The following is a 24,911-nucleotide window of genomic DNA, read 5'->3' on the forward strand; positions in this document are numbered from 1 at the left end:
CCATACCATGAAAAATATATTATAATTTACTAACCTAAATTATAATTTAAAAGATGCATCAAAAAGTGAAGAGGACTAAGTATTTTGTTCTGTAATCATAATATTTTTGGTATCTATATTTATACTATGTAGAGAAGACATTAGGTGCGTATTAAAATGAAAGATAGATATTTTCACAAATGGTGTATTGTATCTAAAACACAAGTTTAGGTAGTTAATAGTTATGTCGATACAAATATTACAATGCAATAGTAGTTTTTGTGAGTAGTTAGGTTTCTTTTATGAATAATCATCATCTTCAGTGTCGTCTTGCTTTATTCCTGGAGGGGGCGGAACGTATGACTGGGGAGGCCCTTCCATTCCAACTAATCCATGTTGTTGTAGTAATAACAATTGTTGTTGATCTTGTTTCGCTTGTTCCTCTCGAGCCTGGTATGCAACAAATATGTTAAAATTTATTTTATTGTAGACACTATTGAACTTATAGTATCATTTATTAATTTAGACATAATTACGTTTTAGTTCTTAGTTTTAGGATTTATTTAATTTATATGAATTTTATACACATATATCCATTATGTTTTTACTTTTACTTTTACATGTGGTGGACTGCAGTGCGGTGGTAGCGCGATCGATGCGATCACACTGGCTTTGTGCCAAGATACAGTGGGGAAATACAATTGCAACTGTTTCAACGCCTGTTTTAGTCATCTAATCATTCATAATTTAACATCTAAACGTAAAACATATTGTTGAAGTTTTGATTATAACAGTAGCAACCTCTTAATGTCCCATAGCTGGGCTAAGACCTCTCCAACACGCTGCTCCTATGCGGGTTGGTGGATACACAGGTTTTTACTTTTATGATATCAGTTGGCGGGCGCGCAAATGATAGTAAGTGGTTACAGACAATAGCGCGGTAAGAAATTTTAATCATTCCATATATCGCCAATGCGCCGCTAATCTTGGGAACTAAGACGTTATGTCTCTTGTGCATGTAGTTACACTGGCTCACCCTTTACTCACCCTTCAAACAGGAATACAACAAAACTGAGTACTGCTGATTGGTCGTAGAATATCTGATGAGTGTATGGTACCTATCCAGAAGGGCTTGCACAAAGCCTTACCACCAAGTAATTTCATTAAAATTAGATATATTTAGGTTTATTAACGATGTTTTCCTTTAATCGAGCACAAGATGAATAGGGTATTCTACTATGTTTGAAAAAGTACTTAAAAATGTTGATTTTCCTAATAAAAAGCCATAAAAAAATATGTTTCGTCAAAATAAACACATGTTCTTGCTATAAAATTAAATTAAATTTTATTCCCGTAAAAACGCAGTCAGTAATTTTAGTGACGTCAAATTGATAATAACAACAGTTGTGTATGTACGACTGGCACTAATTCAACGTTAACAGCTATAAATAATTGGTGTTTTTTGGGAAAATAATGAATTACAATTGCTATTATTGGTGTGTGATTGAAGTGAAACTCCAGAAAAGTTGATTATCAAAGAGCCAGATGATATTAAAATGATAGTTTTTGCCTATTTGACGTAATATACAGACTATAAATTACAACTTTAAATTTTATACAAAATCAAAATGTAAGTATATTTCTACATATAATTTTAATGTCTATCAAATTTCATAATTTATTTTTCACTACTGAAAGTACTCTATTATAAAAATAAATAGGGCACCTGAAAGTTCAATGGTGCATGCCTGATTTTGAACCCACAATCATAGGTTGTGATGCACATGTTCTAAGCATAGGGATATCTTGGCTTATTTTAGTTAGTTTGTTTATAAATAAATAAAAAATGCAGTAACAAAGCCCTTTCTTGATTTTTTAACTGGTATTTCTTGTTGAATCTACTAACTACTCATATAATGTAATAATTGTGAAACTCCTTTTTAACTTCCTATATTTTGTGTTTATTTAAAATAATGTTAATTTTATTTTTTACTTCTAACTTAAACTAAGCTAACAGATGCTCTCCAGTATAGGGCATGTAGCAAGGTACAGAGATAAAGGATGGACTTGCTAAGCAACTAAATAGAATGGATTGTTGGGGAACACCAGTGTGGGATGACAGAGGAATAGATGAGCAATTCTTTGCTTTTCAAATATAATTAGCTAAAGATGGAGAAGGCATTTAACCAATGGGGAAAATGCAATTAAAAACATAAAAATTATGAAAAACATTGAAAGAATATATTTTTATAAAAAAAAAAAAATTAAGAGTATTTTTTTTAATTGGTAACTACACAAGGTAGGTAAAAATATATTGTTCATGATTTATCAAGGCACAAAATTAATAAAATAATTGATTGATATTTCTCTCACCTTTGCAAATAGTTCTTGTTGTTGTCTTAAAAGTTCTTCTTCTGGTATACCAAGATTTTCTAGTCTTGTACTTTGTCTTCTTCTCTTTGCAGCCACCGCTTTACAATCCTTAAGAACTGCTTCTGCTTCAACTGTGTAATCACTAAATCCTAATCTATCCAATGCTAAAAAAAAACAACATTATTATAATAATATTAAATTAATTTATATTTCAAAATTATTCTTTGAATTGTTTAAAAAAAGTAATTTTGATTTTTTCTATTTATACAGTAAACAAAACGTGAATGCTTTTTCACAGTTTTTTGTCAGCTACAATCTAACTTGTATTGGTATTGAAAATTGTTGACATGCATTATAAAGTAGTAAAAATTTCAATCTATATACTCATTAAAAATTACAATTCATCAAAATAAATAAAACAGATAATAATTGAACACAACAATGTAACACTTTTAAGTTTTTACACATCTACTCTTTACATTATAAGGAGATCATTTAGTAATAAAAATTTACCTGTCAATACATGTTCAGCGTTGATCGTTTTTTTATTACTTTGATTACACACTTCATTCGCCTCAGAACTGATAAGATGAATGAATTCAGTACAGCAGTTAAGAATTAACTCACGAGACTCGAATGCAACACGAACAGAAGGGACCAATTCTTTTATCATTTTGTTAATACTAGCACGAGGTAAAGTTAATTCGTCTTCTTCTGAGGGTGGAGGACACAATTCTCGTTCTGGACTTCCCATTTTATTCCAATAATAAGCGCAAAATAAACACTTTTTCAATTTTTACAAGTAATGGCAGTAACGCGCTAGTTTGATGTTATCTACTTATTTCCAGACTCGAAAAAATTACCATAGGACTTCAAATGGAATATGCGAAAACATTTTTTATTTATAATATTTATGTTGAAATGGTAAATACTGTACATAAAATCAATAAATCAAAAGCATTGATTTATTTTTAATTATTGCCTGCAAGGTAACTGACATTGACAGTTATTAACTTACTAATTACTATAGATTATAGAATCTGACAAATGAAATAATGAATTTTGGACTTTAGTCGATGTACTTTATTTGACAGAATCTTTTTTGTGTTTTTTTTTCAAAAGATTAATAGTAATCAGCCTTATAAATATTTTAGTATAATAAATAGTAGTAGTAGTATATTTTTAATATCCAAGTATTTATTTTATAATGGTAATGCAATTAAATTAGGCGAGACGAAGGTTTGCATGTCTAATTTAATTATTATTGCAAAATGTTCATCAAAACTATCAACATCGAAAATAAAATTAAACACTGTACCCAAACCAAAAATTAATTCTTACGAGATTACGTTTTTTTTGTTGATTAAGTTTGTTTTCCTGCGACTATTAAGTTAATTATAATATGTCACAGCTATCTAAATATGTCTGTCTGTTCAGCTATGCTTTTACAGATCAATTAACCGATTCTGATGAAATTTGGTAACAGTACACATAAACCAAGGAAGGCCTTAGGTTACAGATACAAATAATACTATAATTATACTCTTCGACTGCCGGCGACTGCCGACGGCCAGTTGTGAGTTGACACCAGCGTTGCAGATCTATCGATAGTCTATCGATAGCAACACTAGTTGACACTAGAATATGTCACTTGTCAGACTTGTCACATCAGGACCACTTATCACAATTATTTTTGATTTGGATGTGTTTAATTCCTTGCAAAAAGTAGTCGCATGAAAATGTACATGATTTATGCCATATGTTAAAAATCTTTCAAAAATTCATATAATTAAAATGGTATTTTACTTTACAAGTGATGTTATTTCCCCTTCTGTTACTCTTTTTATGGGCGCCGATAAACATGAAAGTAAGATTTTAAACTATAGTTTGTAATGAAGTAAGATATTTTTCTATTATTCTTAATAAAAGAAATATTTTCAATTCAGATGAAGACCTAATTAAATGGGGATGGCCCGAAGATGTTTGGTTCCATGTGGACAAAGTTTCATCAGCTCATGTTTATCTTCGCTTGGCACCCGTAAGTTATTAACAGCTCCCTTACATATATTTTATTAATCAAGGGGACATTATGTTCATTAACTGAAAAAAAAAAACAATATACATAAAATTTGACAAGAAGATACGGCACATTTAGCTTTTATAATGTTATGTACATGTCAAATAAAGTCCAGGGACAGTTTCACTTGTTATAAAATATATATGTGAATCAAACTGCTTTACATGCATTTTCGTTTTTTTAGGGTCAAACAATTGATGATATTCCTAATGCTGTCTTAGATGATGTATGTCAACTAGTAAAGGCCAATTCAATAATGGGCAATAAAATGAATGATATTGACATAGTTTACACTATGTGGGCAAATTTGAAGAAGACTGCTAGCATGGAGGTAATAATTAACTTTCAAAATTCAAATGAAAATTTTATAATTAAAATATTTTCTTATCTAGTTCATATTTTATAAAAAAATTGCAGGTTGGACAAGTTGCTTTCCATAAAGATAGAGAAGTGCGAAAAGTGAGAGTAGTAAAAAGAATTAATGAAATTGTAAACAGACTTAATAAAACAAAGAGAGAAGCATTTCCTGATCTAAGGCAAGAAAGAGAAAATAGAGATAGACTCGAAAGAGAAGATAAAAAGAAAGTTCTCAGAGATAAGAAAGAAAAGGAAAAAGAAGAAGAAAAACGGAAAAAGGAGGAAGCTGAATTAAGAAGTTATGCTACCCTAATGAAAAAAGAAAATATGTCTACAAATTATGATGGAAATGATTCTGATGATTTTATGTAAACAAAATATTTTAAATAAAGCAACATATACTTGTTGATTCATATTTCATTTCAGCATTGGTTCCTCGAAACATTAAATACAATGTTGTTTATCTGTGATTTCAATATAGTTGACTTTTTTTAGTCACTATGGCTATTAGTATAAGGTATCAAAACAATCACAATATGACATATAGTATCATAATCCACCCCTCGGGATGGGTAAATTCTGATATTGTTATGTTTTAGGATTAATTATTATAAATAACTGTGGTGCACGGATAGTTAAGAAGTTATTTTTAAGTATTTATTATATCTATTCCAACAGAATGAAGAGAGTTTACTATCCAATTTGGAAAATTATTATCAGGATAAACTTCACAGAAGAAATCTTTGACAAATTTCGGGAAGGTACCATTTTCAATGTTTTCTCTCATTGTTCTCATCAGGCGCATCTAAAAGATAAAATTTATAATAAAATTATTTATTTATTACAGTTTACCAAAACGTAAAATGAAGTTCCAAAAAAATTTACCTGGAAAGCGATATTATGCACAGAAATTAAATGGCACGCAACTGTTTCCACAGAAACAATGCAGTGCAAATATGCTCTTGTATAATTTTCACATGTAGCACAGTCACAATTTTTATCAATTGGATTGAGGTCAGTCTGATACTGTTTTTGTTTTAGATTTAACTGTCCTTTATTTACAAGTGCACATCCAAATCTCTGCAAATAAACATTGAAAGGTTTTTTCAAACTATATTAACTAGTATATTAACATTTTTATGTTCATGTTACTAAGTAAAATGAAATATTACAAAGAGAAAAAAGTACAAACACAATTTGATTTGATTAAAACTTTATGAAGATTAATAATAACTTACAGCTGTACGAGTCGGAAACACACAATCAAACATATCCACTCCTAGTGCAACACAGACAACAAGGTCTATAGCTAGTCCTACACCCATTAAATATCGTGGCTTGTGTTTATCCAATATTTTTGTTCCGAGACTGACCATTGGCCAAAAATCATCTTTTGCTTCACCTCCACTGTTATATGAAAGATCATTCATTGTTAGTTACAAAATTCATATGAAAATTAAAGTATGCTTTGTTTTTACCTGAGTCCTCCTATTGCAAATCCATTGACATCTTTAGTCATATGCTCTTGAGCACTTTGTCTTCTTAATTCAGGATTCAGTAAGCCTTGTACTATGGGAAATATGTTTTGATCATCTGGTCTTTTATGAGCCTTAAGGCATCGATCAAGCCATCTACTAGTTCTTTCGGTTGCTACTTTAATTCTATCATAATCTTGAAATGTTGTTTGTACAACATCATCTAACTGCATTATTATGTCTGCACCTATATATAAAAATAATTTGTCATATACTTCCTATACTTAAGATTATAAAATCTGCTTTTGAAATGAAATTTATAATATACTATGCAATGAAACTTTTTTTTACCAACTTATAAAGCTAAGGAATAAATTAAAAAAAAATTACACACCTATGTAATTTTGGATTTCAATAGATTTTTCAGGGGTTAACATAATTTCAGAATTATCATATGGTGATCTAAACTTTACACCTTCTTCAGTAATCTCAGCTAGTTTTAATAATGAAACCATTTGGAAACCTCCTGAATCAGTAAGAAGAGCTCTTTTCCAATTCATAAATTTATGAAGACCACCAGCTTTTTTTAATACATCAACTCCAGGTCTATTTCCTAAGTGGTATGTATTTCCTAATATGATCTCACAATCTAAATTTTCTAGCTGATCCGGTAACAGTCCTTTCATTGTTCCCTAAAAAACCATATATATAAGATTGAATTATATATATATATATATATATATTATTCAATCTTTAATTCACTTTTACAGTAATCTATATAATATAGAAGTTTACTTTACCTGTGTTCCAACTGGCATGAATACTGGTGTTTTGACATTGTAGTGTGGTAATTTCATAATTCCAGCACGAGCTCGTGATGTTGTGCATTCTGATTGTACAGTAAATGATAAGGCTTTTGAAGTACTCCCCATTATATTATTGTAAATGCTTTCAAATATATGTATGGCCTAGATCACTGTTGATATTCAATAGTTTATTTTGTATAATATTACCAAGTAAGTATAAGTAAAACAAGATTTTTTTTAATTACTTAAAATAATCATTAATTATATTTTTCGTTTTTTACTTCTATAATGAATCACACGTAAAATAGCAAATACCGCGCTACGAAGGCGAGAGGTACGAAGTATGAAATTAATATAAATGTATAAGCGATAATTTACTCTGTGCTATGAAATCAGAACAACTGGTGGGTAAAGTATAGCTAATTTTGCTCTGCTGCTAGGTATTGAGCAGCAGAGTGCTATGTTATAACCACAATTTTTTTTTTGCTAGGCAGTATGTATTAATTACTAGATAGTAGATAGGCTAGGTTACATAGATAATACACTTATACTAGCTACTAGGTTATGAGTTGACTGTTATGCTCTTGTTGACATATTTAAGTCTCTTAATTGACATTGAAAAACTGATGTCTGACATATAAAATATCGAATAATATGATGCTTTTTTATTCGTTCTGAAATAAAGAATCGAATAGTTCGGTTTATTCTTAAGTTTCGAGTTACTGTTTGGTACGAAACAAATAAAAAAAAAAACTTATATTATTTTTTACTGAATGTTTTTATGTAATATAATTTAATGTTTTCAAACTATATGTAACGTGTTGTATTAATTGAAGGCCGGCAATCCTTCGCAAGACCTCTGGTGTTGAAAATGTTCATGAGCAGTAATAGTCACTTCCCGTTATTGTTCATTGCCGTATATGCTATAAAAAATGTGAGACTATATATGAAGTAGCATTGGTTCATTTTTCAAACTGATTCAAACAATTTTTATTCATCTGATATTAATATTTCTCTTAATTTCACGGAATAGTGGGATGAATGAAATTTCTACGAATTAAATTCATTTGTTACAATTATCTTAGTGTATCAATAAGATGCACATGTTGACATTATTTTAAAATCTTTTAAATTTAAATTGATTGTTGATGTGTTCATTTTATGAATGTAGTTACTATTACCTAAATCAATGGTTCTTTTTTTGCACAAAAATTGTATTTGATTATTCCTAAAATAAAACAAATTAAATATTTTCTAGTAATAAAAATCAGTAGTATATTTAATATTTAAAGTGCGATGTTTAATATATTTTACTTATTACTTAATTTGTAGCACATCCCAGGTTTACAGTGCTGTTTTGCTATATATCTGTACTTGCCTTAATATTTACTTTGCTCTATGTGTAAACCTTAGTCTAGGTTAAAGAAAAAATGTCTGACACTTGTGTCACAACTTTGTCGTAGCTGTAGTCTGTAGCCTGTACTCTGTCTGTGTCAGACTCAAAAGGCATGAGATAAGGCATTAATGTCAAATCGAGCAATCCAAATGCTAAGTTTTAACATATAACCTATATTGTTATACTAAAACATCCAGACAATAGTTGGGCTATTGCTTCATCCCTAGTGTTTTTTTTTTAAATAATATGTTTCTGTGATTTTTTCTTTTTTATTATATGGTAGAAGTGAGTGGCGTCAAATTACACGTAAGTACCTGTATGCACTATGTAATACTCAATTAGATGTACAGTTATATTATTTCAAATTAATTTTTAAGTATAATATGCAATTTTTAAAGTTATTACATAGTAATTTTCATTATTATTCGTTAGTGCACTTCAGCGCAATATTTTTAAAGTCAGCACGTGTTGTTGCTATCTCTGTGACGTTGGTTCGATTCCAACTTTCAAAGTATGCTTAATTTCTCAATAATTTTATTTAATGCATAGGTAAGATGTGTTTATTTTGTTTTTCATTTTTATTTTATAAAATTTCGTATGTCATGAAATATTTACAAAACTTTCATATTTAAGTGTTGTCATTATCAATCAGTTTGAATGATAATATTACATAATAATTTTTTTTTAAACATTTATTTTCAATTTACAAATGGTATCAAAAATTGAAGTTAAATAATATGCTGCAACTGGCTCTGTTGCTATTGGTTATGATTTGGAGCCACAAATTTTGAGAGTCACTGGTTCAATCCTATCATATTTTGCAACTTTTTCACTTTTTTTTCCAGCAAAAATTGTAAATATTTAATACCAAACAATATTATCGAAATGAATTCTAAGAAATTAAAAAAAAAGAAAGAGGATCAATTTTTTTCTAATGTAATGCATGATAATCCTGAAGTACTTGTCTTACCACCTAATATATTAGAAAAATTAGGTATAAATTTGGGAAATATACAACCTGGCATAGGCAATTCAATAATTTCTTCATGTACAGGTAAGATTTTTTTTGTAGTGATTTATAGTAGATGCAGCGAATGCAGAAATAACCCAATATATTGTGCAATTTTTTATGAAAATTTTTATTGTAACCCTTTAGTAAGATATATATAAAATATGGTTTGCTGTAATTATCAATGAAAATATAGAAAACTAAATTTTGCATTTTTTTTTAATTAATATTAATTACTAAAAATAAATTTTGAATCCAAAACAATCAACATAGTTGATTATTGATTTATTGCTTCTGAATAAATTAACTTTATATGAAATATTTCGATAATGATGTAATTGAGATATTATTTTAAATACCATTCAGACATCATGAATAAGAATGAGTAGTTTCACATCCAACAACCATGATTTGATATCATTAAATATTGCATCAACTTCAATTCAAGTGTTATCCGGGTAAGACTGTAGTTTTTTATTTATATGAAAATTTTGAAAAAAAAAAAATTATTAATGGGCTAGGTATATGTACTAATTAAAAATTTTATACATTTATTTACTAGTGTTATTTTAAAAATATTAAGATGTCACTTAACATATTTAGCTGTGTGTTTTTATTACCTGTTTTTTGAAGCATTTTTCTATATAATTATTTGCAACTCCTATTAATAAATAAATAAATATTTTTTTCAATATTTTATTAAAAATAAATCACTTTCTTTATTTTATTGGATTGGAAAAGTTGTTATTTAAATATACTATTCTTAAAACTGGTAATAAATATATAAACCAGGCTTTAAACTTAAATTAAAATTATTCTTAGGCATTTTTCTAATGTGCACCCTACTTATGTTTAGAAAACCTCAATTATATGTTTATGATTAAAAACTATGATTGATAAAATAGTACCCATATAATAATTAAAAAAAAATTTTTAGTAGTATATCAGATTCACTCGCTTAGTTGTTTGTTTATATATAAGAATTATGATTCTAAATTTAAATGTTATAATTTTACAAATATCTCAGTTGTAAAAGGTCGATTCCTAATCTGATCGCGCGCGGATTATTTCCGTTTTCATTAATTTGATTAAGTCAAAATTTCGTTGCGTACAGTTGATTTTGAAACTAGCGTAGAGAGTTTTGCCATATTACCATCAATGTGTAAAAGGTAGAACGTGTATAATTTAAAACAAAACCGGCCTTCAATATAATATAATACAGCAGTAAGTAGTTAGTTTAAGTTTAACAATGAGGGTTAGGTAAATTTAAATTTTTAATTAAAATCTATTAAAAATTCATTAAACCAACTTTTAATTCTAACCTGGAAATTGGAAAGGCGTTGGCCGCTTAAATGCTAGATCTTATTTATTTTTATTAAATATTATTTGTCACGTTTTCTTTTTTTACGTATTTATATTAGAAGGTGACGAAGACATTACTGATTAGTAGTTTTGCTTCGATCAGCCGCCTTAATAATTTAAAAGTAAATATTATTTAACTATTTCAGAAATTGTGGATAATGCAAAAGATCTAGCCCATACCCTTTTTACTGAAAAACCTGGATTGGCAACTGAAAATACTTGTATAAATACTTCTAATAAAGAAACATCTATTCTTAAAACGGCCAATCTAATGAAAGAGTCTGTACTTTTAAGTCCTACCTTTTCTGCATTAAAAACTTACGATGTAATAAATGAAGAAGATATTAATTTTCTAACTAATCCGGACGTTTCTATTGAAGACAATCAAATTTCATCAAAAGTATCTAAACTTCATGAAAATAATCATAACGGACTAAGGACAAGAGATCGGGAGATTATAAGTCTTTACAATAACAGTTTAGATTTTGATAAAACGAAGACCGAAAATAAAAATATTGATGTACCTGATATTCACAGGGCTAACAATGATGGTAACATTACTAGTTTAGTTAATGAAATTGACATTTCCAAGCCTAATATTGATTTACCAAATAAAACTATAATGTCAGAAAACTCTGAACACTCAGATAAATCATTAAAAGATATAAAACCAAAGATTTCTTTAGAACCTAGAAATAAAATTAACATACTATCGCATGAAATTTTGGATGCAAATAAAATAAAAGAGTTAAAAAAAATTCATACATCTGACTCCAGTGCCCTAATACCTGTTAAAATGGATACAAATTTATGTAAGAATAATATAAGTATAACCGAAAAACCTGTGAAATATTTGGATTCTCAAAATTCTATGAATGATGTACAACCAATGACAGATATTTCCAACGGACCATACAATAATGATATTATTAAGAATGTGGGTATAAAATGTACACCACAACCTGATGATATATATAGTAAAGAATCAAAAGATGACAACAATTATAAATCGTCGAATAAAACGAAAAATGATGAATTATTGAACAAAAATTACATTATCGGTGATAATTTAGTACATGTATCGAATCCCAAAGAAGAAAATAAGGCAAAAGATACTGATCAATCAAATTATTTAATTTGTGTTAATCGGAAGGATCAAAATTGTTTAAGAGACGTAGCTTTGTCCAATGTTAACTATGTCAGGGATAAAAGTAAGGAAAATGTAGAAAATCATACAAACAATAATTTTCCACATCAACAATTAAATTATGATTCTGACGAACCAAAAAACAACAAGTTATTTACACCGACAAAAGCATTTTTGGATAATAAGGAATTTGACAGTTGTGTGAATACCAGTGAAGGTGATAGTTGTAAAGATAAAAAGTTTAATTCTGATGAAAATATTGTAACATCAAAATTATGTATTCAAGGTGTTGAAAAACCCGGTGGACAATTAGTTATTCCCACAATAAACATGAATGGCCAATCCATTAAAACATATTCTAAAATCAAGAAAACCGTTAAAAAAATCCTCCATAATAATGAAACTAATTTAGGAGACTGTTTAGAAAATAATGCTGATATTGATTATAAAACAAATGAAGCCGATTCTGATTCCCAACTTATTAATAACTTTTGTATTTGTAAAGATTTCGGTGCTTATAGTTATTATGAATCCGCTAATAGTTATGAACATATTCATTTTTTAATTCCGACTAATATACACTGCTCGCTAGACATCCTGTTCAGTATTTATGAAGATGAATATAATGATGTAATAAAAAGTAAAAATGAACAAAATAGTTTTGTCTATAACGAGGAACCGTTGGAAGAGAATAGCTTATTAGATGAATCTATTAATAATAATAACATATGTTGGTATATCATTGAAAATGTTTATAAAAATAGTAAATTTAATGATAATCTTACGACAAGTAATCAACACAAAATAACTCCACATGATGAATCTTCGATAAATATAGGCTTAGGAAATAATTTACAAACTAAAACAAACGATTGTAATGAATACGTTAATGGCACAAATAATAATCAATATGAAAATATTAGAAAAAAAGGTGTAAGTATTTTAAAAATATTACCTATGATTTCTAGTAAATAGAAACCTTTTGTAAATTGAAAGTAATGATTTCACTGTTTATTTTTATTTTGAATTTGATTGTTTTCATTTATAAAATAATATTATGAATTTATAAAAGAGTCTTAAACTAAGCATGTAAATATAAATATTCGTTTGAAAAACGAGAATATCCGTTTTCATTAGGCATAATATATAAGAATTGCGTTTTTGTTTTTTGTCGTCGAACTAATTTTATTACGTGTTTTTTTAGAGATCAAGCAATGGGTCTAGGGATTATTTAAAAACAAAAACAGTCGATGAAAATCATTTAAAAACGAAAGAGTACTGCAATTCCGGAATTAACATGATTTGTCAACAAAATTTGGAGTCAAACAAAAATCTCTCAAGGGTACGTCATAAATATTAGTCAAATAGAGAACGATGGTTACTAACCGTAACCAGTTGCTATTGTAATGTTTACTGATTAAAATGTTAATTAAATTGATAAGAAGGCAGTATATGTGGATATCATTTCTGATGATGCTTTCAGAAAAGAAAAAGATCTTCGGTAAGTGAATCAGATGATGACAAAAGTATTGCTAAACTGGGAACCGATACAATTAGATGTCAACCCTGTGGCAAAAAAGTGGCGAAGATCGATTGGGAAAATCACATTTCAAAAAGACATTGTTTTGTCGCATGGGCAGAAGGTCAAACCATTGTAAGTGCAAGACATTTCAATGTATTAAAAAATAATAGTTTTTGAATGAGCAGCGACTGTTCATAAAATCAAAACTTTATAGTCTAGTCACGATACTCCAGGTTATTAATGATACTGATAATAATTTACAGAATTTCGAAGATAAAAAGTTGCTTTTAAAATTAAATCGAAGATTATGCGACACTGGAAAGTTAGTGTGTACATTTTGTGATGCTGAACAAAATGCATTGAATAAGTTTATTAACCACGTTAAAAAATGTATAAATAAAAGAGTAAGTAATATAGAAATAAACTATGATCTTAATAAAGATTTTTATAATCAATAATACAATAATGTTTTAGTGCACTAATAATAAAATTAATAGACCAATGAGAAGACATAATACGAACAATGAAATAGAACAATCTTCTTCTCGAAGTGTTAATCGGTTAATATGTGGAGTTTGTCAGAGCGAGGTCGAAGAGAATTTATGGTTTGAACATATTGGTAAAGAACACAACTATTTAGCTTGGGAACAAGGAGCTCCGCCTTTGGTAAGTTTATTTGATCTTCAGTCACTTCGATTGTTGATTTTATTATTAAAAATGTCGTTGCTTTAAGGTTTGTACAGAAATATACACTAGGGCAATATTCAATATTTTGGCGAATTAAGATGCTATTTTTTTTCTTATAAATGAACGAATTATTATATTTTACATTTATTTTGTATACCTTATGTATTGTATATAAGTTATGTTTAATTTGACAAAATTATTCCGCAGGATTGCACGGATGAAGAAAAGGTTTTAAATATTTTAAACATTACTAGGAAAACGATCGGAAGATTAGAATGCAGCAATTGCGGTGTTTCTCGTAAATTTGTAAAATCGTACATTAATCATTTGAAGAGTTGCGCAAATATTGTGAGTATATATTTATATTTTATTTATTTTAGTTTATATTGCTTTATATTATATACCATTTTATAAATATTTATAGTAATTTTACATTGTGCTTTCTACAGATGTCTCATACATATCGTATTATATACATTTGAGTACATAATCTAAGCTAAAAAGATTAATAAAAGGCTACAGCAGGTTTTGTAGTTTTCGTAGTGGCGACCCTTTGGAAATTGTCTTTCGTCCAATCTTAAAACAGATGCTAAAAAAATTGGTAAAGATACAGATTTCTGGAATGTTTTTTGTATTTTTAGGAATTACTATCACCCGAGTCAACAGTATTTAAGGAAAACGAAATCAAATTTGAAAGTGCTAAGAGCAAAGTTAAAAAAATTAACACGACAGGACCTATCAAGTGTGGAGTATGTCATATAGAAGTTGAAGATGACAAATGGATTGATCACATATGCAAGGAACACTCTTACTTAGCTTGGAAGGAAGGGGAGACGGAAATAGTAAGCTTTAATTATATCTAAGATTTTAGTTATTATAAAGCCTATTTTTCATCACTAGGCTAAAGCCTCTCCCTTTAAGAAGAAGGTTCATAGCTTACTCACGATGCTTCAATGCGGATTGGTACACAGTTTGTTATCCGACACATGCCGGTTTCTTTACCGCCAAACAAAAGATGTAATCATAATAATAAAATAGATGATGAATTCTAGTAATATGTCTATGGTCTGTCTATGGTCGCGAGGTCTCGACCATGAGGACCTGAAGTCTAAGAAGTTAGTTACACTGAACTTTAGGCGCAGATTTGATTCCTTCGTTGATCTAGGCAAATGCTGCCTCCTTCTCCATGTAAATCACAAAATATAATGTGATGAATTGGTATGCTGTGAACTTGTTTTTGAGTTTTAAAACGTTGACCTGATCGTGGGTTCACCGTTGAAGTTACTACTAAAAAAGCTCACTATTCAACCTTTTGTTGCCCTCTAAATTTTGCCGTTCTAGTCCTACACGGAAATACGGCTCTGATGAACTTACATGTTACATAACATATTATGTTACATAACAGTGTGTTTAAGGTAGCATAAGGTTATTCATCATACATTGTGTTTGCAGAATGTCAATGATGCTAAAGAAGTTTACGATCACTTGTACGATTTGACCAAAGATATCGATGGATTGATATGCCCTAAATGTGGAATTCGTCGTAAATATGTCAAGAGTTTTCTGACTCATATCGAAAATTGCAGTGGTACCTCGGTAAGCTTTGTTATGTTTTTCAAAAAATTGAAGTTGGAAAATTATTGTGCAAGCGTTAAGTTAATGAGATTTTTTTTAATGCTATAAATTCAAGATAACAGTCTTTTTATATCTACTATCAAGTATTATTATCTTGTTCTTTTCGGTAGAATCTAAATTCTTATTAAGTAAGATTTTTTTATGTTAAAGAGTTGTTGTGATATCATCTTGCTTTTTAGAACACCACTCTCGATGGTGACGACAGTTGTATGACTGACTTGAACGATACAACATTAGACGAGACTCTTGAACCTGAAAAAATAGTGAAGTGTGGAGTTTGTCAAAAAGAATTAGAACAAAAGTATTGGATTAACCACATACAAAAGGAACATGCTTATATGGCATGGAAGGAAGGACAAACAGCTCTAGTAAGTGCGCCTAGACTTTTATTGTTTGTAGATAGTTCAGTCCACGATGACGCGCCCCACTCTTTTTACCAATTCTGCATCATTTGGATAACTGGCTACAAGTTTGTTATTTAAGTATTTAAAATAATTTGAAAATAAAAAATCTTAGGACAAAAGATGATTAGAGCAACTCTCCCGATGACTTCATATCTATGGCAACATGAACACATAGTCGTAACGCTTAGGTTGAGTTTCCTTCATTTGAGGTTCGATAATAGTGGGCTACGTCTTCGTGGATATAACTGACTACAGTCTAGGATTCGTATATTTCGATACAGTACACAGTTACATTTATATGAAATAGAAAAACAGTAGAGAAATCCATACCAATATAAACAATATTAGAGATGTAAATAAAGTAATTATTGACGTTTTCGGCATCTAAAAGTTTGGCTTCTGAATTCTGTGACGTCATAGAAGTGTACTTGTGTAAATTACGCTTAATTTTTCAGAATCTCGATAATCAACTGGAGATTCTACAGCACTTGAACGATATAAATAAAAAATATAACGGTTTAGTTTGTAATAAATGTGGTATTGTCAGAAAATATGTAAAAGTGTTTTTATCGCACATAGAAACTTGCGATTCCACATTTGTTTCGAATTCTTCTCTGAAAGAAGAAGGGATTAAAGGAAGTGGTAAGTAAAATTATATTATTAATTAAACTGTAAAATAAATTTTCTTAACTTCACAGCAAATAAAATTTATATTTTGATTTTCTTGATATTCAATAGAACTACAAATTCCTAAAATTTAAATGATACATACATCGAAATAGCCTGTTACCATAAGGTAGTTTTTAGCATTCCACGAGTACCTTTGTACCTCACAAATTGAGTTTTTACAGAATAGAAGTAACGATAACAATTTTTAGTAATAATTTTAATACTCTCATCACTTTTAAGTTTTCGATGAGTAAAGGCTTTAAACTGTTCTTGTTTTTCTAGATTCTTATCAATGCGCCGTTTGCGCTGAAGTTGTTGATCCAAAAGATTGGAAATCTCACGCTATGAAGAAACACTATAACGTTGCATGGGCTGTAGGAGATTTTCCAATAGTAAGTTTATTTAAAAATAATACTCATGTTTCCGTTACTTTGAATGTATAAGTCTATATGTGCGTTTATGAAACAAATGTTATTGATTTATTTCTTATTATTAATGGTGAACAGGTACACTTGATTTTCTGTGTTGGGTCGGGGATATAAAAGTTCTTGGGTGTTTCATCAAGAGATTCCGAAGTTGAAGATTCCGAAGTTAGGATCTTAGTATTTTTTACTTTTCCGTGCTTCGAAGCACATAATTGGTTTTCAGCTGGTTAATTAATTAATTACGTTAAATCTCTTCTTGCTCTTATTATTCAAACTGGATTATTTATGTATTTATATATTTACGTAGGGCTTTGGAAGAAATGAGGAATAACACAAAATAATTAAGAATTATTTTTAGGACGTTAAAAATCCTCATGCAGTCGAAAATTGTTTGAAGGAGTATAGAAAACAATATAAAAAGCTGGAGTGTATGCTGTGTGGTGTCGCGAGAGTGTCCATTTTAGGTTTTTATGCACACATCATACAATGTGGGAAGAGTGAGAAGGTATATATACTTTTTTTTGTATCAAGATTCCGAGTTACGTTATATAATTTCTTCAATATCAATTAAGAAAATATGAATTTTTAAAGTAAATTTTAGCAATCATAACAAATTTTATAAAAAAAATAATACAATAAACTTGTATCAGATTTTTTAGGACTTGTTTGATGTCTTTGATCATATTTTCATTCTTCAGGAAGTAGAAGAGTTCAAAAACTATTGCGAAATATGCAACAGTAAATACTTGTGTATTTATAAATATCAACATCTCCAAATGCATAAAGAACAGGAGTTCGCGAAAGAGAGAAAAAAGGAACTAGAGTCGAAGATAAAATTGGATGTAAATTGTCAAATAGAAAATGAACCCATCGCTGATGGCAGGCAGGCTGCTAAAAGGTACAAACTTTTAAAACTAAATAGTAACCCAGTTGGTAACTTTGAGAAAAGTGAAAATTTGCTTTTAATCTAAATAATACTTTTTTCTAAAACTAAAATGATAACTATTTTTTTCAGAGCTCGAAATGTTATTGGAAAATATCAAAAGGTGAGTCAATATTTTCTTATCTTCATTATTTATTAAATATATATATATATTTTAATACAGTATATATTAGATTTGAAGATGATATTTATTGAAGGTCATCGAGTTAAAATCGAACAACTTGAGTTTTAAAGAAATTAATTTAATTTTTTTAACATTTAATTGGGATTGTTTGGTTTCGTTTCTAGTGCTTCTTTCCCAGAAGTCTGAAAGTATTATTTTAATCTTTTATATTTATAATGAAATGATTTCATTGTTTGACAGTTCGAATTTAATTGTACCTCATGTGGTTTTGGAGCTGATGAGGAGAACGAGTTAGAAGATCATGCGTGTGGTAAAATGAAATATAAAGACTTCAGTGATTCCGAACAATCCGTACATGTAGACTCGTCTTCCGGCGAGGAGTCGGATATTACTGAAGTAGATTCAAACGTGTCTGCATCAGAAATGGATTCAACAAAAGAAAAATGGAGGAAGCACGGTGAATCAAGTTAGTGACGTGATTATTTTTATTGACAAATATTTGATAGGTTTTTGAATAAAATGAATTATAATAAATATTTTTTCTAGGATCATTTGCAACAAGAATAAAGCGTATTCCATTTGAGATAAAAAATCCGAAAGCGTTTTTGAATCAAAGTGCAGAAGAGTTGTAAGTATTTTTATTTTTTTATTTTCTTAATGATAAAGATAGGCAAATTGGCCACCTGATGCTAACTGGTCACCACTACCCATAGGCATTGGCGCTGTAAGAAATATTAACCATTCTTTAGATCACCAACCACAAATCTTGGGAACTAAGATGTTATGTCCCTTGAGCCTGTAGTACACTGGCTAATTTATCTTTCTAACCGGAACACAATAATACAAAGTATTTGGCGGTAGAATATCTGATGTGTGTACCACCAAGTAATTATCAGATTATCTGTTAAATAATAATATATGTAATTGTTTATTCGCTATTAAGAACAAACTTCTCAAAAAGATAAACACACTTTGAACTAAATTTGCAAGACTACCAATATAATAACAATTAAATTTTCGTATTTCAGTCGTAGAATACACTACACCAGTGATACACTGTATCCTCAATGGCGATACTGTAAGTACAAGAGTGTACCTGACGATGAAATATGTAAATACATGCCGCCTTTAGAACATTCCTGTAAACTTCTAATGGGTCAAAAGGATTGGAAGACCCTCAGTAAATTTCAGGCTAATAAGGAAACCGGTAAATATTTTTAGATTTTATAAATTTTTAGAAGCTAAACCGTCCAAATGCACAATAAACCTAATTACTAATGAGTCCATTTACAATATTAACTTTTTTTAATTCTCAAATTCAAATAACTCCTCGTAAATGAAGCCGTGAGTAGGATAATATTACTTATAAACATGGCGTTCATTAGGAGGCTACTCCGTGTTCGTGGGCGGCAGCATCCAGTGCGTGTCGTGGGCGACGGGCGAGGCGGGGGAGGGCGCGGAGGGGGCCGAGCGGCACTTCCTGGCGGTGAGCTGCCACAACGCGACCGACTGTCCGCGTCTGGACATCGCGCAGATCCACAGCCAAGCGAGCATGTTGCAGATATGGGACTTTGGTGATTTGACCACGTCAGTACTCTTTCATTTGAAATATTCTGAAACATGTTTTCGGTGAATTTTTTCGTGTGGTATGGAAATTCCTGGTCCCATAACCGTCATTGTTTCACGAAACTATTATAGAATATTTTAGGTCTCGCTATAATATCATTTCAATAGAAGGTCAAAGTTGATTATTTTTACTGCCGCCGTATGGTATGGTAAACAAGTCGTATGTTTCTGACATACTTTTCTAAATATGTTTGTATAAAATACCCAATTCTTTTTATATTTCAGTTCCATTCCCAAATTTGTGCTCGGAATAGCACACGACTATGGCACAATTTGGTCAATTGATTGGTGTGCGTCTGGTGCGCGAGACAATCTTCTAGAACATTCTGAGACATTCCAGAGGCTTGGTCTCCTAGCCGCAGCATGCTCGAATGGTTCTGCTTATATATTCTCCGTACCTTACCCTTCTACAATAACAGACAGGTAACAATAAATCACATTGTATATGTATGTTCTACGGGAAATAGTAGAGGGTACTAATTTAAGAAAAATAATTATGTTACAGTGATAAAGTTGTATACAATTTAACCCCGGTGGCTGAGCTAAGGATAAGCCGAGGCGAACGAAATAAATTCCAAGCTACTTCTATCAGTTGGTCCCCAGTAAGTATTTCTTATTTTAACTAAGTGGTCACTATCGTCTACAGATATAAGCGCTTTTAGGCTTGTAATCGCTCATCCGGCACCATTTATCTACTTTTGGTTTCATGGCTATTTGTTATCATTTAATTAAATTTAAAATAACAAATGATTTCGTAGACAAATATAATTTTTGTTTACGTGCGTACTTTTTCTATAAGCCCTAGTTAAAACGTCCTAATTCCAAAATAGTTAAACAAAAATACAAATATATTTGTTTTTATTTCAGCAAATTGGTCACTCGGTTGTTTTCGTCGGTTACTCAGACGGAACGACGGCGTTGTTTGATTTACAAGGCGACTCTCCTCTGTTGAAAGAAACGGTAGATGGAGTTGACATAATCTACCCATATCACGACGAACGGTCTCATAATACATGTATAACTGGTTAGTATTTGCAAGCCATACACAATCGTGTCTACAATTATATTGAAAACACGTAAATTAAAAAAAGAAATCTGTTCAAAACCGCAATAGAATATTATAAAAGTACTTTAAGATTGCATATCAATTAAGTTGGAGTAGATGTTTTTTTTTGCTCAATGGGAATTTTATTTAATCTTATTAGCAGAAGTCATTTATGACCTATTTGAGTAGATTTTTTCTTGTAACCACGATTTTACACAAGCGAAGGCCGATAGTTAACGTCAGCCCCCCGCGTCCGCAGGTGTGAGCACGCTGGCGAGCGGCGTGCGCGGCGGCGCGTGCGTGGTCAGCAGCGCGTCGCCCACGGGCGCCGACAGCGCGCGGCGCGGCGCGAGCGCCGTGCGTCTGCGGGCGCACCTGCCCTGCTCCGCTGCAGAGCACACGCCGCACTGGCCCTCCGCGCTGCTCGCGGAGAATGACGGAATCGGTAAACTCCACGCTCCGGTATTTAGTCATTATTTCTGCGATTTCGGTCCCGCTCAGTTATCCATTCGATCGTTCGATATACGCCTCGTTCTATCGTATCGTTAACTTCGGCCGTGTTAAAAGCGTTAACAACACCTAACATCGCCCAAATGTAAGAACCCGCCATGACCCGTACCGGTCTCGCAGTGACGCAGGCGGTGAACGAGCTGGACTGGTGGGGCTGGGGCCAGCGGCTGGGCGCGGTGCACGGCAGCAGCGCGTGCTGGCAGTGCGGCGCGCTGGCCGCCTTCGCGCCGCCGCTGCTGCGCCTCATGACGCCGCACCCCGCCTACTCGTCTCTTAACAAGGAGGTTTGAACACTCAATGCTCTAAAAAAAATTGTATTATCGATTCAAAAAATGCTAAATTCCTGTTTTCTAGTCCAATAAATCTGGACATATTTTGAGGCTATATTTAGAATTTTCTGTTACCTACTTTTTTATGCAATAGATGGCAATCTATCAAGTGGCTTACATTCATAAGTACAGTCAGAGTAAAAAAACCTTCGTCAGTTTTCAAATTCATTCCTTTATCAAGTCGTACACTCTTAGTACCTTTTGAATCTAAAGCGCTAAACAGACAACTGCATATAAAATTAAACTAACATAGTATGATAACTTGGTTCAAAATATTATAACATCTTTGGACTACGTCTAGTGTCATATCAACATAATTTTAAATTTTTATGGCCTAATTAGTCACTACAAGATTTAAAATCTTTTTGTTCACTTCTGTAAAAAAGCCTCTTCTACTAATGCCCTCCATTTGATTCACAATTCGTAACAGCTCGGTTGCAGTATAGATACCTATTTATCTTTTAAAATGACAGTTCAAATTTGCTTGTAACATTCTATTTAAATAAAATATAATATTTTATTTATGTTTTGTTTTAAACCTATTTTCAACCTTAAGTATTTTATCTTAATCCATTTTCTTCCAGCCGGTAGCATTTATAAACATGAGGCCTCTTGCTAAGAAACGAACAAAACAGAAGACTGATGAATTAGCGATCAAACTAGAACCACGTACCTACGAGGACGCTGTCAAGACGTACGGGATAGAATTTAAATATATCAAAGAACTTGACAAGGTAATTTATGATTTCATACAATATCTCTTGAGATTATTTTCGTGACCTCGTTCGAGTGAATCTTGATTATGGAAACTTATTCTTTCTAAATATAACTCGGTTAAGTCCCCGATTTAACGCGGTTAAATAGTAGTCGTAAAACGCATTAGACGACGACGAGTGATACAATATTGATAAAGAATAAAAACTCTCATCATCTCATGAGACTTAATGTAAAAACAAATGTTCTTTTTGCCTTTTATTTCGACTCAAAATTGTTTGAAAATATATTTTTACACATAAAGGTAATAAAAACTTTGGAAGTATATATATATATAGGTATATATGTCCCGACGATATTCGTTTTCTTTTAATGCAAAATGTACACAAAGAGACCAACACCAAAAAAAAAAAAACTATTTTTTTTTCTCGTGGATAACTTTTTATTATTAAATTTTTATATATTTTACAGAACTACATTCAACGGATAAATAATAAGCCAAAGGAACTTTGCCACGAAAGGTTCCCGCTTAGCGATATACCGTCGATGGCTTTCAATCCTTCGCCCAGACATCACAGGAAAATCGCCCTGGCTACTCACGCCGGCCTCATATTCGTGGTTACCGTATGATACTTATTTTTGGAATTACAATATTTTATTCCACTAGTGTTATTGTTCAAAACAAAATATATAGGTAATGTATAAATATAATAGGATATAAAGTATATGACTTTTTATAACGGCTTCTTCTCCTGTTGGATTACGATTGTATAGTATTCGTTTATTTCACAAAATTTTAGGATTTATTTTCAAACAAACTTTCGGATCTATTATATTTTTTATTTGTGTAAATCGTTGTGTAATTACAACGCATTATAAAATGTATTAAATATATTTTAAGCCGTTATCGTTTAGCATATGCTATAATATTTATGTTTTTATTTTATATATATATGTATAATATAAGTGGCGTAGCGTAAGTTTTAGCAGCTCGGGGCATGGACAAATATTAAAGACCCCTCGTCCGTATTTAATACCTAATTTCAATTAAAAGTTACAATTGTACAGTATTCTAAAAAACTTTTCGAAAAGATGAAAATTGTTATCGTGTATTGTACACGTTATTAATAAAATAATGTAGGTACGTATGTTTTGTAATATATCAAACATATTTGGTATGAATGTTCTTACTCGTAATTCAATAAATGATTACGAGTCTTGAGTGTCGAGTGTGTATGACAAAATTAAGTTACTTATCACATAGAATTTAAAACACTACAAATTAAAGTTTATATAATGTAAAACATAAAAAGACTCCCAATTAGAACTATATGACGATATAACCGACTATATTAAATAGGAAAATTCATGAAATTTTACAAAAACTTTACATTTTCTAAAAGCAAAGTCTTTTAATACACTGCCAATGTCTACATCAAAACTTACTTCTTGCTCGAGATTTCCTCCGAGCCTGTTATATGAGAGTTATTATAATGTTCGGCAGAGTATCTTTCAGCTCGATTTTTATAATAAACTGTACAAGTGAGATTAAATTTATCGTAGTTTGCAATTTTATACACCAATTCTCAGAAAGAGTTTTATTTTTTTGGGACCACGTATGACCAATTTTGTCCTCGAATAATCGTAGAAATCATTCTGATGAGAAAATATTGTTATTTTGATGTTTCATTATCCACAATCATTCCCTTTTTATTGTTTGTAGTCTGTGCTCTTTGAAAGAAACTATTTCCTTCTCTTTGCAATATTTTTTTACGTGAAGGGTACTTTAGTCTGTAAAGTTTCGTTTTCACTTAGTACTGAAGTGCATTTTCAAACAAACGACATACGTTTCGTTTTTTCTAATATATTCAATTACTACGCATTAGTATCACAATGGACGCATTAGTATCTAATCTTAACTGTTATTTATTAATTACTACTGTTTGGTACAATTAGTGTTGCCAGTCGTTTGAGACGCACTCTCTTAATGAGAAGAGGTTCCTCAATTCCGTCAGACAAAAAAAATAAAAAGTTCCGTGTTAATTTTAATCGGTCCAGATTGTAGGAGCAACCAATATATGAAATAAAATGTTTCGAAATTAGTATGCGAAATTTTTCCGCCCACAAAACGTGTCATTCGTAACCTGCGACGTCCGCTGCGCTACGCCACTGTACAATTTTTTTTTATTGAAATGACTGATCGTGTTTATAAGTTCGTTTTATCTAACATTACGATACGATAAAAATAACATAAAATTCAAAGTTTTTATTGTTCTGTAAAATGCTAGTTTTAATTT

General features: G+C 30.6%; 4 protein-coding genes across 7 annotated transcripts; 2 read left to right on the plus strand and 2 right to left on the minus strand.

Moving 5' to 3' along the window:
• Positions 1 to 170: 170 nt before the first annotated feature.
• On the minus strand, positions 171 to 3,359 carry LOC125077155 (protein Dr1). The gene is made up of 3 exons (XM_047688986.1): positions 2,866 to 3,359; positions 2,353 to 2,516; positions 171 to 429 (listed from the first exon to the last, which is right to left on the minus strand). Exons 1-3 carry the CDS (start codon positions 3,104 to 3,106, stop codon positions 280 to 282), a joined length of 555 nt encoding a protein of 184 aa, XP_047544942.1. The 5' UTR covers positions 3,107 to 3,359; the 3' UTR covers positions 171 to 279.
• A 627-nt stretch (positions 3,360 to 3,986) lies between these two features.
• On the plus strand, positions 3,987 to 5,195 carry LOC125077153 (coiled-coil domain-containing protein 25). Of its 2 annotated transcripts, none has more exons than XM_047688985.1 (4): positions 3,987 to 4,218; positions 4,282 to 4,390; positions 4,614 to 4,760; positions 4,847 to 5,195. In XM_047688985.1, exons 1-4 carry the CDS (start codon positions 4,169 to 4,171, stop codon positions 5,156 to 5,158), a joined length of 618 nt encoding a protein of 205 aa, XP_047544941.1. In that variant the 5' UTR covers positions 3,987 to 4,168; the 3' UTR covers positions 5,159 to 5,195. The 2 variants fall into 2 exon arrangements, with proteins under 2 accessions (XP_047544941.1, XP_047544940.1); XM_047688984.1 differs by having other exon boundaries at positions 3,988 to 4,219; positions 4,299 to 4,390.
• Positions 5,186 to 7,648, minus strand: LOC125077151 (queuine tRNA-ribosyltransferase catalytic subunit). Of its 3 annotated transcripts, none has more exons than XM_047688982.1 (7): positions 7,446 to 7,648; positions 7,062 to 7,237; positions 6,656 to 6,953; positions 6,265 to 6,508; positions 6,025 to 6,193; positions 5,672 to 5,866; positions 5,186 to 5,591 (listed from the first exon to the last, which is right to left on the minus strand). In XM_047688982.1, the coding sequence occupies exons 2-7, from the start codon at positions 7,191 to 7,193 to the stop codon at positions 5,436 to 5,438; spliced, it is 1,194 nt and encodes a 397-aa protein (XP_047544938.1). In that variant the 5' UTR covers positions 7,194 to 7,237; positions 7,446 to 7,648; the 3' UTR covers positions 5,186 to 5,435. The 3 variants fall into 3 exon arrangements, with proteins under 3 accessions (XP_047544938.1, XP_047544936.1, XP_047544935.1); XM_047688980.1 differs by having other exon boundaries at positions 7,349 to 7,648; XM_047688979.1 differs by having other exon boundaries at positions 7,062 to 7,648.
• A 933-nt stretch (positions 7,649 to 8,581) lies between these two features.
• LOC125076907 lies at positions 8,582 to 24,546 on the plus strand. The gene is made up of 27 exons (XM_047688642.1): positions 8,582 to 8,769; positions 9,309 to 9,517; positions 10,981 to 12,914; positions 13,186 to 13,323; positions 13,465 to 13,635; positions 13,767 to 13,907; positions 13,978 to 14,169; positions 14,398 to 14,538; positions 14,832 to 15,032; positions 15,643 to 15,786; positions 16,005 to 16,193; positions 16,685 to 16,871; positions 17,181 to 17,290; positions 17,682 to 17,828; positions 18,022 to 18,221; positions 18,339 to 18,369; positions 18,631 to 18,856; positions 18,937 to 19,018; positions 19,419 to 19,597; positions 19,776 to 19,977; positions 20,242 to 20,439; positions 20,522 to 20,618; positions 20,884 to 21,040; positions 21,321 to 21,506; positions 21,692 to 21,855; positions 22,485 to 22,634; positions 23,086 to 24,546. Exons 2-27 carry the CDS (start codon positions 9,349 to 9,351, stop codon positions 23,242 to 23,244), a joined length of 5,895 nt encoding a protein of 1,964 aa, XP_047544598.1. The 5' UTR covers positions 8,582 to 8,769; positions 9,309 to 9,348; the 3' UTR covers positions 23,245 to 24,546.
• The last annotated feature ends 365 nt before the right edge of the window (positions 24,547 to 24,911 follow it).

Source organism: Vanessa atalanta, chromosome 3, assembly GCF_905147765.1.
Source record: "Vanessa atalanta chromosome 3, ilVanAtal1.2, whole genome shotgun sequence".
Classification (NCBI taxonomy): domain Eukaryota; kingdom Metazoa; phylum Arthropoda; class Insecta; order Lepidoptera; family Nymphalidae; genus Vanessa; species Vanessa atalanta.

What these genes read in the sequence shown, in the direction of transcription:
- LOC125077153 (XM_047688984.1), top strand. Translation starts at nt 4,105, where the DNA reads ATGCCATATGTTAAAAATCTTTCAAAAATTCATATAATTAAAATGGTA. An exon ending in GGGCGCCGATAAACATGAAA is followed by an intron (nt 4,220 to 4,298) that starts GTAAGATTTTAA and finishes TTTTCAATTCAG; the next exon opens with ATGAAGACCTAATTAAATGG. An exon ending in AGAAGACTGCTAGCATGGAG is followed by an intron (nt 4,761 to 4,846) that starts GTAATAATTAAC and finishes AAAAAATTGCAG; the next exon opens with GTTGGACAAGTTGCTTTCCA.
- LOC125076907 (XM_047688642.1), top strand. Translation starts at nt 9,349, where the DNA reads ATGAATTCTAAGAAATTAAAAAAAAAGAAAGAGGATCAATTTTTTTCT. An exon ending in AACAAGGAGCTCCGCCTTTG is followed by an intron (nt 14,170 to 14,397) that starts GTAAGTTTATTT and finishes ATTATTCCGCAG; the next exon opens with GATTGCACGGATGAAGAAAA. An exon ending in AGGAAGGACAAACAGCTCTA is followed by an intron (nt 16,194 to 16,684) that starts GTAAGTGCGCCT and finishes TTAATTTTTCAG; the next exon opens with AATCTCGATAATCAACTGGA.
- LOC125077155 (XM_047688986.1), bottom strand. Translation starts at nt 3,106, where the DNA reads ATGGGAAGTCCAGAACGAGAATTGTGTCCTCCACCCTCAGAAGAAGAC. An exon ending in CGCTGAACATGTATTGACAG is followed by an intron (nt 2,517 to 2,865) that starts GTAAATTTTTAT and finishes GTTTTTTTTTAG; the next exon opens with CATTGGATAGATTAGGATTT. An exon ending in AACAAGAACTATTTGCAAAG is followed by an intron (nt 430 to 2,352) that starts GTGAGAGAAATA and finishes GTTGCATACCAG; the next exon opens with GCTCGAGAGGAACAAGCGAA.
- LOC125077151 (XM_047688982.1), bottom strand. Translation starts at nt 7,193, where the DNA reads ATGGGGAGTACTTCAAAAGCCTTATCATTTACTGTACAATCAGAATGC. An exon ending in TGAAATCCAAAATTACATAG is followed by an intron (nt 6,509 to 6,655) that starts GTGTGTAATTTT and finishes TTTTATATATAG; the next exon opens with GTGCAGACATAATAATGCAG. An exon ending in TTTGCAATAGGAGGACTCAG is followed by an intron (nt 6,194 to 6,264) that starts GTAAAAACAAAG and finishes TTCATATAACAG; the next exon opens with TGGAGGTGAAGCAAAAGATG.